This window comes from Heterocephalus glaber, unplaced genomic scaffold (assembly GCF_053883595.1).
Source record: "Heterocephalus glaber isolate CG9 unplaced genomic scaffold, H.glaber_assembly_v1.0 deba00001688, whole genome shotgun sequence".
In the NCBI taxonomy this organism is placed as follows: domain Eukaryota; kingdom Metazoa; phylum Chordata; class Mammalia; order Rodentia; family Bathyergidae; genus Heterocephalus; species Heterocephalus glaber.
The window spans coordinates 7,928,039-7,946,203 of record NW_028258413.1 but is presented as its reverse complement, the minus strand read 5'-3'; the positions used below and the strand labels follow the sequence as shown (position 1 = coordinate 7,946,203).

The window sequence follows — 18,165 nt, the reverse complement described above, 5'->3', positions numbered from 1 at the left end:
CTGAGTAACAAGAGCAAACTTGCTTTGTGTGTTTCTGTGGTAGGCGCTGATTGCTGCTTTTCAGTTCTGACTTGCAGGCAAGGATATCAAATAGAAAAGGCTGGGGTGACAGCCAGACTTATTCCTCAGGCTCGTCCATGTCAGGAATAGCACCAAGACAAGCTGTCTTCAACAATACAGGTTAGACTAAGAGTGCAGAGTCCCAGCAGGCCTAGGCCCAACACATCAAAGAAGATGCATAAAGATGGCACTGGGGAGAGAAGTAGCCTTCAGTTATCAAAACCAAAAAGAATTACCTTTCTTTGCAGTGTTCCTCTTCACTTCTCTCTCAGCATAAATTCTCAATAAACTTACTTTCTCTTCTCAAAGCTACTTTATATTAAAATATTCATGTTTTAAATATCCAAGTCTTTTTAATCTTTTTAATTAATTTGTACCTTGTCTTTCTTATTTATTTACTTAGCCTTTACTACCTTTCTTGATCAAAAATAATCTAAGTTTGACATTTCATTCTAACTTGGAATATCAACAATTTTCCAATCACATTTCAGGTCCGTGACATTTTATTCAAACTCTCTTTTTCTTTTTTCAATTAATACACACAGTTTTTCCTTGGCTGGTAAGTATTAGAAGTTGATCCGTAATGGCCGAATACAAAGGAGAACCGGTGGGTCTACCCCAGGGGGACCATGTGGAAGGGCTGTCCTGCAGGCCCATGGCTGCGGGTTGGCATTTCCCAGAGGTGCAGGTTGGAGGGTGACCAGGATGGGCTGAGGTGGGCGTGTGGCAGAGGCTGCATTTGAACCCCAGGAGGACAGAGTGTCCCGGCCCTGAAAGGATGACTGGCACAGAAAGGGGCCACTTCCGAATCTCAATCCAAGGACAGGGACTCAGATGTAGCCAGGGAAGACTCTGAGTATGGAAATCTTTGGAACAGTGCAGAGGTCTGGCCCTGGCTACCAGTGTCCCCTGTGTCGCTGTGTGCACACGGGTGTGCCAGGCGCTCCCCCAGACTCCAGTCTGGTCGGGCAGGACAATGCAGGCAGGTGTGTGCACCAGAGGTCACCAGGACCCGCCGGAGGGTTTGCTGTGGACAGCATGGATCCCAGGTTCCAGATCCTGTAGCTGTGTTGTAATAATTCTAAGATAATGCTTATGCTGTGGTCAGGCAACAGAATGTAGCACTTTAAGGAAGAAACAGGATTGTAGTCCCAGTTCCTTTATTGGCTGTGATAACCTTTTTTTAAAAAAATTTTTTGAACTCTCAATTTATGGAAGTAGACTTTAATTACTGCAATAGTAATCCCTTAAAGTGTTCATTTCTGAATCCCGACAAATACTCATTTAACTCCCACAGGGGAGGCAGAGAGCAGTGCCGTCACCCCAGGCTTCCAGTGTTCCTTTGTAGCCCAGCAGCCCTGGGAAATGTGCATTCCCCAACCCTCTGGTTTTTTTGTTTGTTTGTTTTTTTGGTACCGGAGATCGAACTCGGGACCTTGCACTTGCGAGGCAGGCGCCGGAACCACTGAGCTAAATCCCCAGCCCTCAACCCTCTGGTTTTGCATTTTAGGGCTCCCTGCAGCCGGAAGGGTAGAACATGCAGCCTCCCTGCCTGGCTTCAGTGGTTGATTCCTTTCAATCACTAAGTAGCACTGCATTGTATCAGTGCTACAGTTTATCCACCTCTGTCTGAAGGACACTTTGTTTCTTTCTAGCTTTCATGATAAAGCACCTTTTGTGTGAGGGGGAAGTGGAATGCAAGGAAGGCTAAGGTTGTGTCTGTCTCGATGAGAAGCCACCAAGTTGTTTTCAGAGTAATTGGACCTTTTCATATTCTTATGAATTCCTATTTGTAATCCTAAATTTTTCTTTCACATATATTCATAATAACCTGCTATCATTTCTTTTACACTTTCTTATGGAAATTTTCAAAAGTGTGTAAAAGTAGAAAGAACAGGGGACAGGGATTTAGCTCAGTGGCACTGGGCCTCCCTCCCAAGCACAAGGTCCTGAGTGTGATCCCTGGTACCAAAAAGTAGAAAGAACAGCATAATTAGCAGTGGTTACACTCATTACCCCCATCAACTATTACTTGTCAAGTGGCCAGTCTTGATTTAGATGGATCCCCACCTAGGTATCTTTTGGCTATTGATATCTGATTAATTCCTTTGTGGTAAAAGAATAATTGGTATGATTCATATCCTTTTAAATTTATTGAGACGTCTTTCATGGCTCAGAACATGGTGTGTCTTAGCAATTTTTCCTTCTGTCCTTAAAAAAGCATGTCTATCCTTGTCTTGTTGAGTGGATATTCCATAAACTCTTGTTGAGTGGAGTTGTTTGACAGAGTTGTTAAAGTCATCTACATTGTCAAGGTTTTCTGTCTGCTGGTCCTGTTATTGAGAAGGGGTGTCAAAATCTGCAACACTGTATACAGATATGTCTGTTTCTCCTTTGCAGTCTATAAAATTTTGCTTCTATTATGAGCCTCTTTTTTTCTTTTTTTCCCAGTCTCTGGGATCAAACTCAAGACCTTGCACTTGCGAGGCAGGCATGGCTTCACTGAGCTAAATGCCCAGCCCTATGAGCCTCTTTTATTAAGTGCACAAATGTTTAGGATTCTCGGGCTCTCTTGATGGATGATGCCTTTATCTTTGTGAAATGGCCCTCTTTTATCCTTGGGCTGTTGCTTGCAGTGAAATCTACTGCAGCCTTCCTTCGTTAGTGTTAGTACAGAACGCTTTCTGTCCGTCCTCTTAGTTCTAACCTTTTTGTGCATTTAGACTCAGAATGCACATACACTGCAGACTTGACTCGCACTTTTTTATCCAGCCTAACACTGTGATTTTTAATTGGGTGTTTAGACTGCTTGTCACCAGTGTGATTGTTGGTATGGCCATGTTTAAGTCTCCGTCCTGCTCAATCTTGTTTCTGCCTATCACGTCTCTTTATTGTTCTTTCTGCCCTCTTTTTCTTTCTGTTTTGGGGTTGTTATGATTTCATTTTAGCTCCCTTTTGGTTTATATCCTGTTATATTTTTAAGCAGCTATTTTAGGGTTGATGCTGTACATCTTGACCCTTTAGGTAAAGTTACACCTGTCATGTGTTGTGTGCGAACCTTGGGACAATATACACTCAAATCCCTTCTCTGGGCCTTGTGCTGTTGTCTCCTGCATTTTGCACTATATATATGATATAAATCCCACAAAACATTGTTTTTCACTTTGGCCTTAGTCAAGTATCTTTTAAGAAAATTTTTTAAATTACAGAAAAGTTATGTTATCTAAACACACTCATCATTTGCAGTGCTCCTCATCTGTCTTGTGGGTCAGGATTTTTACCTGGCCTCGTTTTCTCCAGCCTGAAGCGCTTCCTGCAGCTTTCTTTACAGAGCCATCAGTCCTCCTGTGCCCAGGGAGTCTCACTTCCTCTCTGTTGCTCCGGAGTGTGTGGAGGGCAGCGAATCTAAGGCTGGCAGTTCCCCTGTCCTTCCGTCTGCGGCATGGCCGTCTGTCCTGGTCTCCACGGAGGGCTCCTGTCCCTCATCTCTGTCCCTCACACATCACAGGTTGCTCTGTCCTGCAGCCGCACCTCAAGTCCCCTCCTCGTCACCAGCTTTAAGCTCGCAGATCATGATGCACTTTGTGTTGGCCTCTTCGTGTTTCCTGTGCTTGGGCTTCCTTGGGATTCTTGGATCTCTGGGCTTACATTTTTACTAAATTTCAAAACTTTGTTTAAACATTCATTTTTCAAATGCTTTTCCTGCTCACTCCTCTTCCTCTTATTCTGTTTACTTGGCCATTTGCAATTGTTCTAAGCTCACTAGTGGCTTCTGTTCCTTCTCTCTTTCTCTCTCCCTCTCTCCATCCCAGGATCAAACCCAGGCTCTGTGCATGCAAAGCACACACTAGCGCTGAGCCACACCCAGAGTGCTGCTACAAGCCTCCCTCCTTCTCCTCCTCCTCCTCCTCCTCCTCCTCTTCTGGAAACCTCTTTTCTCTGTGTTCCATTTTGAGTAACTCTATTGCTACATCTGCAAGTCCACGTATCCTTTTGTCCAGTGTCTAGTGTATCCTCCATCTCATCTAGTGTCTTTTTCTCATCAGAAACTGCAGTTTGTGTCTCTTGCATGGGACGTTATGAATTATGTCTTTCTACTTCTTTCCATGCCTTGTAACTTTTATTGACAGCAGACATTGTGAATTGTGGATTGTTATGCGGCCGATTTTTTGTATGCCTCTAAGTATTTCTGGGGATCAGATAGGATTACCTTTGGGCACGTGTGGCTCTTCTGGACCAATGCTGAGCACTTGTGGGAGACCAGAGGAGCCTGGGTGTTGCTCTGTGGCAAAGGCAGCACCTGCTCCGAGTCCTGGGAGGTTTGTGACCCCGCCCAGCCCCCGGTCCATGCGAGGATTGTTCCTCCCGCTGCTCTGGTGTCTCCTCACCTGCACTCCCATCCCGCCCACTGAAGGCTCGAGGACACCCCCAGGGCCTGAGTCCACTCACAGTGCCGGTCTATGTCCTGCCCGCCTCAGCCTCCCGAGTGTCAGCTCTGTCCTCCCTCGGGGAGGTGGCAGCTATGCCCGGCCCTCCTGGGCCGTCCAGCCTGACAGCCGCGGTCCCGTGTGTGCTCCAGTGGTTTGGGAGGAGGTTGGATTCGGTGTGGGCACAGCAGGGGTGACATCCGGGGGCTCTGGCTCCGCACACGTCCGCCTGTTGCAGGACAGTCTCCGCGCGCCCTCGCATGTCCCACAGCGCTGACCGAGCCCGCGCCTCGCGCTGTTCGCAGCGCTGCTGTCCTCTGTCTGGAAGTCGGGGCTTGGGCTGGTGCCCATCCATCCTGCCTTCACCTCTCCGCTCTCCCTGCCCGCTCTACCTGGCTGTCCCCATTCACTTGCTCTAGTTTCTTTCCACCCACTCGTCCACTCAGCGCATTCTTGCCTCTGCTAACCTGTGCGCGTAGAGGCAGAGTGAGCAGGGTCCTCCGGCAGCTCACAGACCCTGGTGTCCACTCATCCGCCCTCTCCTCGTGCCCAGCCCACCCTGGGCCTGTGCTCCACCCACCCTGGCCACCTTGCTGCTGCTGTCTCTGGAAACCCCATGCGGTGCCACCCCAGGGCCTTTGCACTTGCTATGCTCCTGCAGGTGCTTCCCACCCAGGCATGAAACCCTCACCTCCTCTGAGCAAGGCTCTGCTGCCAACTCCCCTGAGCCTTTTCTGACCTCACACAGGCCTTATGCTCCATCTCTCCTCCTCCTCATTCCCACTCTATGCCCCCTGATAGCACACATTACCCTTTCTGTACATTGTGTGGTCATCGACCTGGTGTGTGAACTCTGTCATGCTCCCTACTCCAACATGGGCCTTGGGACTCTGTGGCTCTGGAAAGGACCTGATATTTGCTGAGTGAATGAGTCTCCTTGACAAAGGGCATCTGATTCATTTGTTTGTTGTATTACATCATATTACATTCCATCTTTATTTCATAGACTTTAAAACAAGGATGAGTGGAGCAGTACACACATATTTTTGCTTGTTTGTTTGTTTTGAGAGAAGGACTTGCCATGTAGTTCAACTGGCCTTAAACTCACTATGTAGCCAGGTTGGACTTAGACACATGGCAATCCTCCTGCCTCAGCCTCCCAAGTGCTGGGATTACAAGCGTGCACTACCACCTGTATATATCTTCTTAAAATCCTTCCAGCTGCTTTATTTAGTGGATGTACTGTACTGTGTTCTTGAGATACGAACCCCCTGTGAAATAAGAGGTTCCGTGTCCCATTGTATGTAAGCAAGCGCTCAAACCTGAGCTTATGTAGAATTCGATGACAATTCTGGTGACAGTAAATAATCCAGATCTTATGGAAAACCCAGAGGATATGGGATTCCTGGGGAGACTTTAAATCCCATCCAGAAACCCAAGAATGACCCCCAAAAAATCTTCCAAATATAACATTCCTTCTATTCTTAAAAAACGTTAGTATATATTTGGAACTTGAAATTATTTCTATAGAATCCTGTAGAAAATACCCTAAAAGGAACCCAGGTAAAAGGTCCTTGTTAAGATGTGTGAGCCCATATCCTCCCCTTCCCAAAGCACTGTTTGAAAGTCTCAGAAACACTGAGGACCAAGGGCGGGTCTGAGTTTGCCTCGGACTCATTTGGTAGCAAACCCTGGGGTGCAGCTGTTCACAGTCGTGTTTCCTTTGGTGAATCCACTTAGAGGTTTTCAGTTCTCTGGGTGCAGTAAGTACCCGGCCCACAGAGGGCTTGGCCCTGTGCTGTGTGTGGCCCAGCTCCCAGCCTGGATTCCGAATGCCCCCGCTGCCTGATCTGGTTGGGCCGTGAGCTGAGGCGAAGCCAGTGCCCCCATGTAACTTGTGGTTGTTTCCCTGATGTTACTGTTTCCCCCCAGCTTCGCCAACCTGGGCATCCTCCATGTGACAAAGAAGAAGGTGTTCGAGACCCTGGAGACGCGGATGACAGACGCGTGCATCAGGGGCTACAACCCCGGGCTCCTGGTGCACCCCGACCTCGCCTACCTGCAAGCCGAGGGGGGCGGAGGCGACCGGCAGCTCACGGGTGAGTGTCAGCCCGGCCTGTGTCCCCACGAGGTTCTCGGACGACCCCTCCCGCCCCTGCCTTCCCGTGCCGGCCCCTCCCACCCGGTCTCGGCTCCTGAAGCCCCGATGTAGTCACACCTGTCCAGCCTCCCTTCCCACCTGGTTACCCCTGGCGTCGTTGGTCCCAAGAGGGGAACAGGAGCCTCTCAGGGCTCTCCAGGTGGCCGCGTCATGAACACAGATGCGTGCTGCCCTTGTGCCTCCCCCTCACTTGCTCCTTGCACCCCGTTTCTGCTTTCACATTCGCCCTCCCCTCCGCACACAGTCCGAACCCAAGCCCAGGGTCCCGCTCCCACTGAGCACCGCAGGCCCTCGCGATGTCCTGTCCTGTCTCCCGTCCTCCGGCCCCAGGCCCTGGCCCAGCCACTCCCTCACCCCGGCCCTGCTCACCCATTGCTTCGGTTGTTGTCATCTCCTCCTACTTCCAGTCCGGTCTCCACCCTGGGGCTGGGTGGATCTTCCCGAACCTGCATCTCACCATGGCCAGAGGTCCCCATTCCCTACCAAACCCAGTTCTGCAGCTGGCACTGGGCCTCCCAGGAGCTGGCCCCAGGCTGCATCTCTGGTCCGTGTCCCCCAGAAGCACCCCAATTTCCCTCTCCCAGTCCCGCACACTTCCTATTCCCCTCCACGCAGGCAAACTCCACCATCCCTGCCCCACTTGGAGGGGACTCCTCCTGCTGCAGACCCCGTCACTGGCCCTGGTGTCCCCGCCAGGACTCAGCACTTGAAATGTGACTGTTTAGGCTGCAGAAACTCACCAGGACCCTGTCCACTAGCCTGAGAAACCCCGGGAGGGACGGAGTCTAATGTGGCTGGGCCACTTAGGGCCTTCCAAGTCCACCTTGAGCCCTGTCGGGCACCGTGGGGGACCCGGGGTTGTGCTCCGGGCGTGGGCACTTCTCACACCTTCAGTGTCGCTGATACGTGGTGGCTGCTCTACCGGCCACGTCGCGTCCTCTGGCCTTAATAACTCACTGTCGGGGGACAGAGGAGGCAGGCAGATACTCACGCACAGTTTTTACACAATCCAGAAAAATGCAAGATACCGTCCTTGGATACCTTGAATTGTGGCTGACATCAAGGGAATGATTTTTTTAAAAAAATCTTAGCACCAATACAAAAGTTCAGAAGAGCAGGAGTGGGTTTTTAAGTTGATACAAATGTGCACATTAAATGCCCGCCTCCCCGCCCCCCGGGCACGGCTGCCGCAGACCGGGAGAAGGAGCTGATCCGCCAGGCGGCCCTGCAGCAGACCAAGGAGATGGACCTGAGCGTGGTGCGGCTCATGTTCACCGCCTTCCTGCCCGACAGCACCGGCAGCTTCACACGCCGCCTGGAGCCCGTGGTGTCCGACGCCATCTACGACAGCAGTGAGTGCCCAGGCGCCCTCCGTGCCTGCAGGATGGGAACGCGGCGGTCTAGCCTGAAAGGTCTGGGGGCGCCGGGTCAGACACTGTTAAGACAGACTCCAGAAATGTAGCTCTCCTTCCTCGGGTGAGTCCTGGCATCTCACTGCAGCTCCAAACCTCTGCCTCCTGAACACATCCCCGTGAGGAAGGATCGGCGCCTTGGGCGGGACAGGTTTCTCAGTGTTTTTCTTGGGGACCCTGCAGGGAGGCTGATGAAGGGAAACTGTATTCTTACGCTCGTTCCCACGTGGCATCAGTGGGATCGCCTTACAAGACAGGAAGTTCAGGCTACCTGAACACGTGGTGTAGGACTTGCAATTCCTCTCCGAGAACAGTTCCTAGACCTTCCTCAGAGTTTACCCTAGTTTATCATTGACCATGCAGCATTCCTGGTATGCATGGCATTTATTCACAGGTGTTTCCAGAAAGCCTGCATGTGTAGTATTTGGGCTCACTGAATACTTTATAGAATTTGGGGTAAGTAGATTACTCTAGGCTTCTAGCAGCACAGCTAATGGATTTCTTTAAACAAGTTTGAAGGGAAGAGAAAGGTTTATAAAATGATGCTGACCCATCCACCACAGATCGCCTTCAACTGCAGCTGTTGGAGTAGAAAAAAGAAGCGTGATACTATTTCCACATGAAACTTTTAGCCCTTAACCACACAAATCCTGATTTAGTTTGGGCAAAAGAAATAAAACATCTCCATTTTCTTTGTACAATAAAAACCAGTACATAGTTTCACAACATGGTGCTTCTCCTAAATTGTTTAGGACTCTTCTAGATGGTACAGAGTTAGCATGGGAATGGGTTTGGGGTTAAATTTTTGACCTCACTGCAATTCTAGAAACCCACTGGCTCGGTTCCTGAGACATCAGGGATGCTCTTGCTCTCTGTGTCAGTCCCTCTCTCTGGTTAGAGGGAGAAACAGATGCAATGGTTTCTTCCACCTCACTGTTCCTCACCTGTCTGGGTGATACCGTGTGGCTGGATTACTGTGAGCGAGCTAAGGACCTTGGGAACATTTTTGTGACATTTGTGTCTCGGCTAAAGCACGGGACACAGCATGTGCTCGGACCGGGGTGGGGAGGGCATGCCGGCGGGGCCCCCAGGAATCAGCGGGAGGCTGGGGACAGACCTGGACCTGGATGTGTGCTGTTTTCCCCTTTGAACAGAGGCCCCCAATGCATCCAACTTGAAAATCGTGAGGATGGACCGGACTGCCGGCTGCGTGACTGGCGGGGAGGAGATTTACCTCCTGTGTGACAAGGTGCAGAAAGGTAAGGACACTGACTGGACGTGGAGTCCGACTCCAGTGGTCTCTGGGTCACTGCTCGGCGGCCCTTCCGCCACCAGCACCTTCTCCAGGTGTCAACTGTCTGTCATTTTGTACAACCCCAACTGTATGATCCATCTTAAATTTCCTACAGAAATAGAGAGATGAGAAAACAGTGATAATTGTTAACTAGCGATCACCTGTGTTTCTAAACCTTCCGTTTTGTTTTCTGTGCTCTGTTGAACTAAAGTGAATGGATAACCGCCGGTGCTTGGTGCACGCGCACACAGAATCGGTGACAAGCCTTACGTCCGTCGTGTAAAGCTGCTGATTCTGTGCACTCTGTGGTCCTCTCTCGAGGCACTGAGAGAGCTTCTCCGGCTGCTTCCACGGTCACTGGGAGGCCAGTGGAGAAAGAGTTGAGGACAGGATGCTCTCAGAGCACGTTCCTCCTCCAGGGTCATTTTAGACAAGGTTGTTGGCCCTCATTCTCATAGAGCCATTAGAAGATCAACAAATTAGTGAAAACGGAGATTATGTGTTACTTTCTCAACCTTCACTCTTTTTTAAAAATAAGATGATAAATGTGCAGTATAATAAACATCTGTTTACCGCAAAGTAGGCAATTTTCAAATGAAGCAGATTCGGAACTGGAAATCGGCCTTCAGTAAAGGTAGCACAGCTGTAAAATAACTCTCAGCAGAGGATCCACGCTCTGAGACAGGAAGTCAGGGAACAGTGGGATGAGGTTGGAAAGTGAACATGCTCTCTTCTCTGAACAATGTGACCTCTGACTCTGCCTGCACTGCTCTCGGCCTTCCTCCTGCCCACCCTCCTGAGTAGTACTCATTTCTGGGCTGAGTTGCTTTTGTTTGCATTAATCGTCATTACTGCTGGCCTAGCAGGGAAGTTGTGTCCTTAGCTTAAAGAATCTGAAAAACTGAGTCCAACCTGCAGGTGAAGGAATGGACCAGGAGATGGTGGCACGCTTGTCTAACCCTCCCCTAAAATGGAAGTATGTGTGTCACTTCATCAGGCAGAGGTGTGTCTTTCCTGTGAAACGAGAAGTGAAGCCAGGGGGTTGCCAACCTGAGTTACACAACCCTAGTTCTGCAGAAATAAAGAACACTTGGATCCCAAGTGAACTGACCACCTGGGTATTTTGACCGCTTATTCAATGGGGGCTAAGGAAAGATTATGGGAGCAGCGGGGTAGAGTGTGCAAATGCTCGGGCTCTGAAACCTGGTGTCTGTGTTTAAATCCTTGCTTCTCCTCTCGCTGGCTGTTCAGACCTGGATAAGTTACTTAAGAAACTCTTCAGACCCCAGTTTCCCTTCCACAAAGTGAGGATAATAGAACACCCACCTCCCAGGGTCATGGTGAGGATTAAATTAATTGATATTTACATAGAAAGCGGTTGGAACAGTATCTGTAAGCTCCATGGGAGCTAACTGCTGTGTGCAGCTATATAGTGGGGTGCCCCTCATCTGGGGCTCTGATACTCCTCCCGGTGCCTCTGTCTCTCAGGAGTGAGAGGGGGCCAGGTTCAAAACTGAACAAGAGAAAGGTCAGGTCGACCAGTTAACCCTAAGATTCTGCCACAGGAAGTGAAACTTAACGGCCTATCCCTGTGGTGAGGAATTTTTTAAAAACGTGTTTGTATAAGTTGTAAATGTTAAATCTACTACACTAATTATTTTCAAGAAACGGGAGTGTCTGGTAGGTAGAACCCTGCGCCACCCTGGCTCTCCAGCCTGTCTTTACATCCTGTCACACTGTGAAGTGACATGCCTGCTTGTGACTTTGCAGATGACATCCAGATTCGGTTCTATGAAGAGGAGGAAAACGGAGGCATTTGGGAAGGATTTGGAGACTTTTCCCCCACAGATGTTCACAGACAAGTAAGAGGATCATCATCATCTTTTACATTTCACCTTGCTGAAATTCAGTCCCTGTTTTCTGTATATGACAACCAAAAACATCAGAAGTGCTGACCCAGCATCCATCAAACTGTACTATTTTTGAGACTCTCAAGCCATCTAGAAATCTGTCCCACCGTAGAACTGCAGGCCAGTTCTCCCTGGACCATGGGGCTGAGGTGGGACATTTCATCTGGGGCCTGGTTCTCTGTCCCAGGGCGGTGCCTTTCCATGAAAGCCTGCTAGGTGTTCTGTTGAAGTGTTGTGCAAGGCCTGTGAGACAGTATTGCCCTGGAAAGTATAGAAAGGAGGGGGCTTCTATGATGAACTAGGACTCCCCAGTGACAGCCCATGGTATGACCAGGAGACAAAAATGCTGAGCCTTCCCCTTCACGATGACTCTCTCCCTCTTACGAATGATTGAGAAACACTGTTTTCATAAAAAACTGAGAACAATTCAAATGCTGATCAATAAGCAACAGTTCGGTAAATCATGGCATTTCTAAGATACCATGCAGTTATTAAAAAGAACGAATACTCTGAACTCACGGAGGGAGACCGCAAAGGTACAACATTACCGTTTAAAAGATAGTTATAGAACAGCGTGAGTGTAAAATGATACCTTGTTCACAGAGAAACCAGAGGGGGATGTAGCAAACGAAAGACAGAGTCCATGAGGCTGGGGCTGCCAGGCTTAGGGGTTGGTGGATTCGGGGCAGTGGGGGCAAGGACAGTTATCCGTGTACACCATTCTGTGTTCCTTTTGTGTAGTTTACCAAATCTAGACTCCTGTTACGTAGTAAAATATAAACCAAACTAACAAATGGTGAATTGCCTAAGTATCCCAGCACCACAGGGATGAAATAGCCCTTGTTCTCCTCCTTGGCTAGGAAAGCAAGTACCCAGCCTTTCTGACGTTGCTAGAAGTGGTCTTGGAGGCTTGTGAGGCTGATTTGAAAGAGGAGAAATAAGCATATGCAGTGAACGTTGTATGTGTGGTCATTGCAACTGGCTGACAACTGAAATATCTGGCGAATGAAGCAAGGGAGACGCGGGGTCCACGGGCACAGTGTGTTTCACCTCCACAGCGGTGGTGTCACAGAAGCGTGCAGGTGTAGAATACTGAGCTGGGAACGTCCTTAGGGTGCTGCGTTCTCAGAGCACACTTTAAACACTGGGTTTAAATAAAAACAGAGAATGTGAAGCATTTCTCCCAAAAACGCCACAACCCAACACCAACATGTGTTTCCTTGTGTCCTGCAGTTTGCCATCGTCTTCAAAACCCCGAAGTATAAAGACATCAACATCACCAAGCCGGCTTCTGTGTTTGTCCAGCTTCGGAGGAAGTCGGATTTGGAAACCAGCGAGCCTAAGCCTTTCCTCTACTACCCCGAAATCAAAGGTAACGGTGGCTGAGGGTCCTGCACTTGGTCTGCTGAGATGCTGCGCTGATTCAAGGTCCACTCGTCACCTCCTGGACAGCTTCCCGGGAACTGGCCGATCAATGGCCTGGATTTTTAGAGGAGAGACAGTAATACATTAATCTGAGGTCATGGAATTAGTTCAGGCCTCTACAAATAATGTTATCTCCACTAAACTTGTATGAGATTCAGACCCTGGAGAACTTGTCTTTGAATTTGAAAATCTAGGGTTTCCTGAGTGATTTGGGGTCAGGCAGTGGAGATGAAGCCTAAGGGTCACTGCTTAGGCAAAGAGCCTGGCAGTCAGCAATGTCCCGCTGGTGTCACTGGTGACCTCGTGATGCAGCCCCAGGTGGAGGGGAGGCCAAGCAGGGCTTGGAGGGCGAGCACGGCAGCTGGGGTTTCACGCGGGCCCTGGAGGGGCTGAGGTCACTTCCCAGAGCAGGAAGCTGTGATGCAATTGCCCCACAGAACAGGGAGGAAGAGCGGGACGGGGCAGAGAGGAGCATGGTGTAAAGCACAGCAGGCCACATCTCGCTCCTGTGGGAAAGTCCTGTGGCTCCCAGGGGCCCCGTAGAGGCCAGAGCAGACTGGAGAGGGCTGGGGGAGAATCAGCTGAGACACAGCGGGCGCCAAGTGGATCAGTGCTTCAAGGTGTCTCCTTATCCAAGCCCACTGACCCCGAGGAGCCCAGGATAGAACTGTGCTTTGCCATAGCAGCTGCTTCTGTGCCTGGCCTTGGGTGTCACCTGCAGCAGCCCCTGCCTTAGGGGATCCCTGTTGGGCAGAAGCATCGGAAGATGCTCCTGAGAGCCGTGTGTCCTCCTGGGCATGACCTCCCCACAGCCAGGTCAGGTGTGGGTGTGCCCACCCCTCTGCCTGCGTCTCCTGGAAGCCCCAGTGTGCGGCCCCTGGGTGCTGGTGGGCGTGGGCAGCTGCCCGGCCCTTCCCAGCCTTTCCCACCTCCTCTCACTTCCCCCTTCGAGGTGCCTGAGGTCTTGTGGGTGCCCAAGCCTCACACCGAGCTACATCCCCAGCCCTTTTTAGTTTTTACTTTGAGAGAGGGTGTCACTAAGTTGCCCACCCTGGGCTGCTACTTAGGATCCTCCTCCCTCGGCCTCCCACAGTGCTCGGATGGCAGGCGTGCACCACCGCACCCAGCTGTGATTCCTATTTCTATAGTGAACTGAGATTCTATGGGAGAACAACTGTTATATGCGCAATGAGCTTGGCTGTTGATTAACCATGGTGTAACTGGTGGGGAAATGTTCCACATCTGGTCACCCGACAGCCCTCTCTTCAGCCCCAGGCTGACCCGCACCACCACGGGGTTAGAAACAAGACAGGATCTTTCTGAACGCAATGACAAAAATGGACACTGAAGAATCAGAAACAGGACAGTTGTTAAGCTTTGGGCCCCTGACTGAAATACGAATACCATGTTGACTGTTTAATGTAAACACCCAGAAGAGGGAAGGGAGGGGCCAGGGATTTAGCTCAGTGGTTCTGCTGCCTGCCTCACATGCGCAAGGACCCGAATTCGATCCCCAGTACCAAAAAAAAAAAAAAAACAATCACACAGAGGAGGGAAGGGAGAAAATGAAACACAGGGTAGGAAAATCATAGAACAGAAATAAAGGGAAACAGAGAGAAGTAGGAACAGGCAGCAGACCACAGAGGCAGTGACAGAACTCAGACAGGACACAGGGCAACAGGTCCATCTATTCAGGGGTCTGGGGTCCACACATCTCCACCATCTCGGAGACCGTTATGGACCACATGGCCAGCACCAGCTGTCAGTGCCATCCTACCCGGCACCAACTTGTTAGCAGGTCCTGAGGGCAGGTGACCACCTATGCATGCCACTCCGGTGTCCAGGGACAGTCGGGAGCTCTCCTAGTGCAGCATGGAAGCCTTGTACCCCAGGGTGGCCCCATGGTCACCACCCAGGAACTCCCACACTCACCTCTGCTGAGCCCATCACCACTGGGCCCTTTCTCCTCCACTTCCTGTCCTCTGGCTCCTCCTCCTGTCCATGAATCAGCACCTCACCTCTACCCTGTTACCATGACAGCTGTCCTGCCAGGCTCTTCCGGCCACCTGTCCTCACCAGCGGACACTGTGTCGTGATTCTCTTTGTTCCTGCATGTATCTCCCTGTGGATGCACAGAAAATGTTGGCCAATTAGGAAGAGGATTTTGTGTGACCGAATGCCACTTACCCTTTCTGTGCTTCATCTCAGCCTGACCTCGTTGTACTACATCCACCTTGGCCTGGGGAGCTCTCGGCCCATTGGAGTAGACATGGTCTCTCTTCCTCCTCGCGTGCTTTCTGTTTCCCGTTTGATGTAAAATACCCTGAGAATCATAGCCTGTGTGTGGCGGCTGCTGTAAATGAATCCATCTTTCTTCCCGTTTCCCTTGCTGTGCGCGCAGACAAAGAGGAAGTGCAGAGGAAGCGGCAGAAGCTGATGCCCAACTTCTCGGACAGCTTCGGCGGCGGTGGCGGCGCAGGCGCAGGAGGCGGGGGCATGTTCGGCGGCGGTGGCGGCGGTGGCGGCGGTGGCGGAGCAGGGGCCCCTGGCAATGCCGGACCAGGTACCAGAGAGGCTGCTGCCTGCGCAGCGTTTCCGGGTGGGCGGGGCCTCTTCTCCGGCCTGGGATCTCCGGGCAACCCCGTGGGTGCAGTGGCTGCAATATCACCAAATAGGAGGTCTCAGTCCCATGAAAGCCTCCCTACAAATGTACTTTTGTCTTTCAGAGAAGTGCGTGTTCATTTCACAATACCGTAGCCGCCCCTTCTCCAGTTTCACTTTCTGTGGCTTCAGTTACTGTGGTCAACTCCACCGTGCTGGCCTTGACGCCGTAGAGGGAGGGACCACAGTAACAAGAGTCTTGTTACAGTGTTTTATTATAATTGTTCTGTTTTATTATTAGTCAGAGCTCTCACTGCCTGATTTACAAATCAAACTATCGTAGTTGTGTGTGTGCAGTATAGGAGAAAATGTACAGCATGAAGAGCTCCATACGCTTGCAGTTGCACACATCCCCAGAGGTCCTGGGACATGGACCCGGAGGGGGAGGAGGGGACACAGATGGTCCCAAACCCTGGAAGAAGAGAAACAGCCATCCAAGGCCTGTCATGCAGGAAACACCTCTCTGAGTATTTTGGTATAGCTGGGCGTGGTGGCGAACACCTGGGATCCCAGCACTTGGGAGGCTGAGGCAGGAGGATCACTGGGAGTTGAGGGTCAGCCTGACTTGCCTCAGTTTAGCCTTGCTGTTGTGGACGTCTGGTCATCCTGTGTCCCCTCAAGTGTGTCTGACCCACACTAGGATCAGCAGACCTTGGCCTAAAGTTGCCCCGAGGCCACATTTATTTTCCTTACCATGTCAGGGTACGGCTTCCCACACTATGGATTCCCCACGTACGGCGGGGTCGCCTTCCACCCCGGGACCACGAAGTCCACCACCGGCATGAAGCATGGTGAGTAGCTCCTTTTTAATGCCAGGGACTTGTACGTGTCTTGACTCCAATCTTTACAATCTTTTCCTTTTTTTTAAATTTGACTTTGCTTTTCATTCTGCAATCAGCCCACATTTCATTCCGTACGGGAGAGCATGCAGGTCTCCATACAGGAGACCCTCGCTATGGGCTCTGTGACTGCTCTGTAAGGAGAACGCTTGGTCTCCCTCAGAAACACTCATGTACTCGCTAGAGTCAGTGGCAGAACCGGGATTTGAACCAGATCTGCCCACAAGCCTGGTCAGACAACATAGCTGGACCGGAAACAGTCAGCAAACTGCCAAGTGCACACCGAGGAATGCAAATTGAGACCACGTCTCTGCGGCTTCCCCTGTTAACTAGGATGAAGGAAAAATCACTGCTCTGCTTTCAAGAATTTAAAAAATTTCACTTCCCTCCCATACACAGAAGAGCTTTATTTCATTGTCCTCCTTTACAGATAAATGACACCTAAATTTTAGAAGTGTAGTTTAAAAATGTATAGAAGTGAGTATTTAATATAGTCCCTAGCCAAGCATGGTGGTGCAGGCCTGTAATCCCAGCACTGGGGAGGCTGAGGCAGGACGATCACCATGAGTTCAAGGCCACCCTGGGCTACATAGTGAGACCCTGTCTCAAAAATAAATAAATAAACCCCAAAGTGTGCTAGTTATGACCTGAAATGTTTTAGAAGAATTATAAATTAATATTTTTATTCTCCCTCTGCAGTAAACTCTCCTCTTGCCCTTACATGACCTACTTGCAACAGCGCATTTTAACTTAATTAGCAGGCTTGATGAGAAGCAGCTGATGTTTTGCATTTCCCTCAGAAACCGTAAACACTGAATGTGACCATGACCCTGCAGGCTGTGAGGCCTGCGAAGATGGGGAGGTGATTATAGCCCCAGAGCTCGAGGAGGAGGCAGGTGCACCCAGCCCCGGGACCCACAGGGCACCGCTGACCGGAGCCGTGCGCAGAGAGGACGAGGGGACGAGGTTTCCGGGTGCGGAGTGCTCGGGGTGCGCTGCCTGGGGGGTGGGGAGGGCCCGTGCCACTCACAGAAGCTGTGTCCAGAAAGCAGTTTCCTGTCTGTCTGGCCCTGTCCAGGCCCGCTGAGTGCAGTGATTTCCACAACCCACGCGCTCTGAGTGGGGAGCAAGGGCGCTGGAGTTGGTGGGGGCCCATGGGCGCCTCCTCAGGCACAGGTAGCAGAGCATTTCCACATCCACTCTGTTTTTGGCTTGGACACTACAATTCCTATTTCACAACTTTAAGCACCAGAACACCAAGAGATCAGTTATTTAAAATCGTGGCGATATCCAGTTACCATTGATTGGAGACCGATTGTTCCCCTTAAAATAGTGGGCAGTGATCCATTTCTGAAATTCCCCTCGAGAGGCGTGGACGGGCTGCTTTAGATCAGTCCCTGGCACTGGTTCTCAGTGACCTGTGTTCATTGTGCTGCTTCCCATGAACGCAAAGCGAGGCCGGGAGGCGCATCCCCCCGAGGCTGTTGCTGTCAGGGCCGAGCTCTGCCCCAGGTGTGGGGTCCGGGCTGTGGCTGTGACCTTGCCGTGACTGTGGCCCCTGCATTTTAGACAACCTCTTCCTGGAGAAGGCCCTGCAGCTCGCCAAGCGCCACGCCAATGCCCTCTTTGACTACGCGGTCACGGGGGACGTGAAGATGCTGCTGGCCGTCCAGCGCCATCTCACTGCAGTGCAGGATGAGAACGGCGACAGGTAAGGGGGATCCCAGGGGGCAAGGGCCGTCCCAGGGCCGGAAGTGTGGGAAGCCGTAGGGATGCATGATAAATACGGCCATTGTTTAAGCAAAAGACACGGTGCCATGAATCGCCCTCACAGTACCCTGTCACCCCTGATGCTCGTCCCGTCGTCCTGGCCACTTTCAGCAGCAGCTCTGGAGTCCTCTTTCCTGAGAGTCTCTAGTTGAGCTGTGGTGACTCCCTTGATGTCCTGAATCCATTCAAAACATTTCCCTTTTGCG

General features: G+C 50.9%; 1 protein-coding gene across 8 annotated transcripts in view; it reads left to right on the top strand.

Annotated features, from left to right (window-relative positions):
• Nfkb1 (nuclear factor kappa B subunit 1) overlaps nucleotides 1-18,165 on the top strand; it is a 96,555-nt gene that overhangs the window by 63,739 nt on the left and 14,651 nt on the right. For all 8 annotated transcript variants that reach the window (XM_021245470.2, XM_021245471.2, XM_021245469.2 and 5 more), the window contains 9 exons: nucleotides 6,420-6,586; nucleotides 7,842-8,000; nucleotides 9,215-9,319; nucleotides 11,125-11,216; nucleotides 12,498-12,636; nucleotides 15,091-15,252; nucleotides 16,052-16,141; nucleotides 16,990-17,163; nucleotides 17,759-17,900. In XM_021245470.2, coding sequence (XP_021101129.1) covers nucleotides 6,420-6,586; nucleotides 7,842-8,000; nucleotides 9,215-9,319; nucleotides 11,125-11,216; nucleotides 12,498-12,636; nucleotides 15,091-15,252; nucleotides 16,052-16,141; nucleotides 16,990-17,163; nucleotides 17,759-17,900 — 1,230 coding nt within the window. The remainder of the gene's footprint in view (nucleotides 1-6,419; nucleotides 6,587-7,841; nucleotides 8,001-9,214; nucleotides 9,320-11,124; nucleotides 11,217-12,497; nucleotides 12,637-15,090; nucleotides 15,253-16,051; nucleotides 16,142-16,989; nucleotides 17,164-17,758; nucleotides 17,901-18,165) is intronic.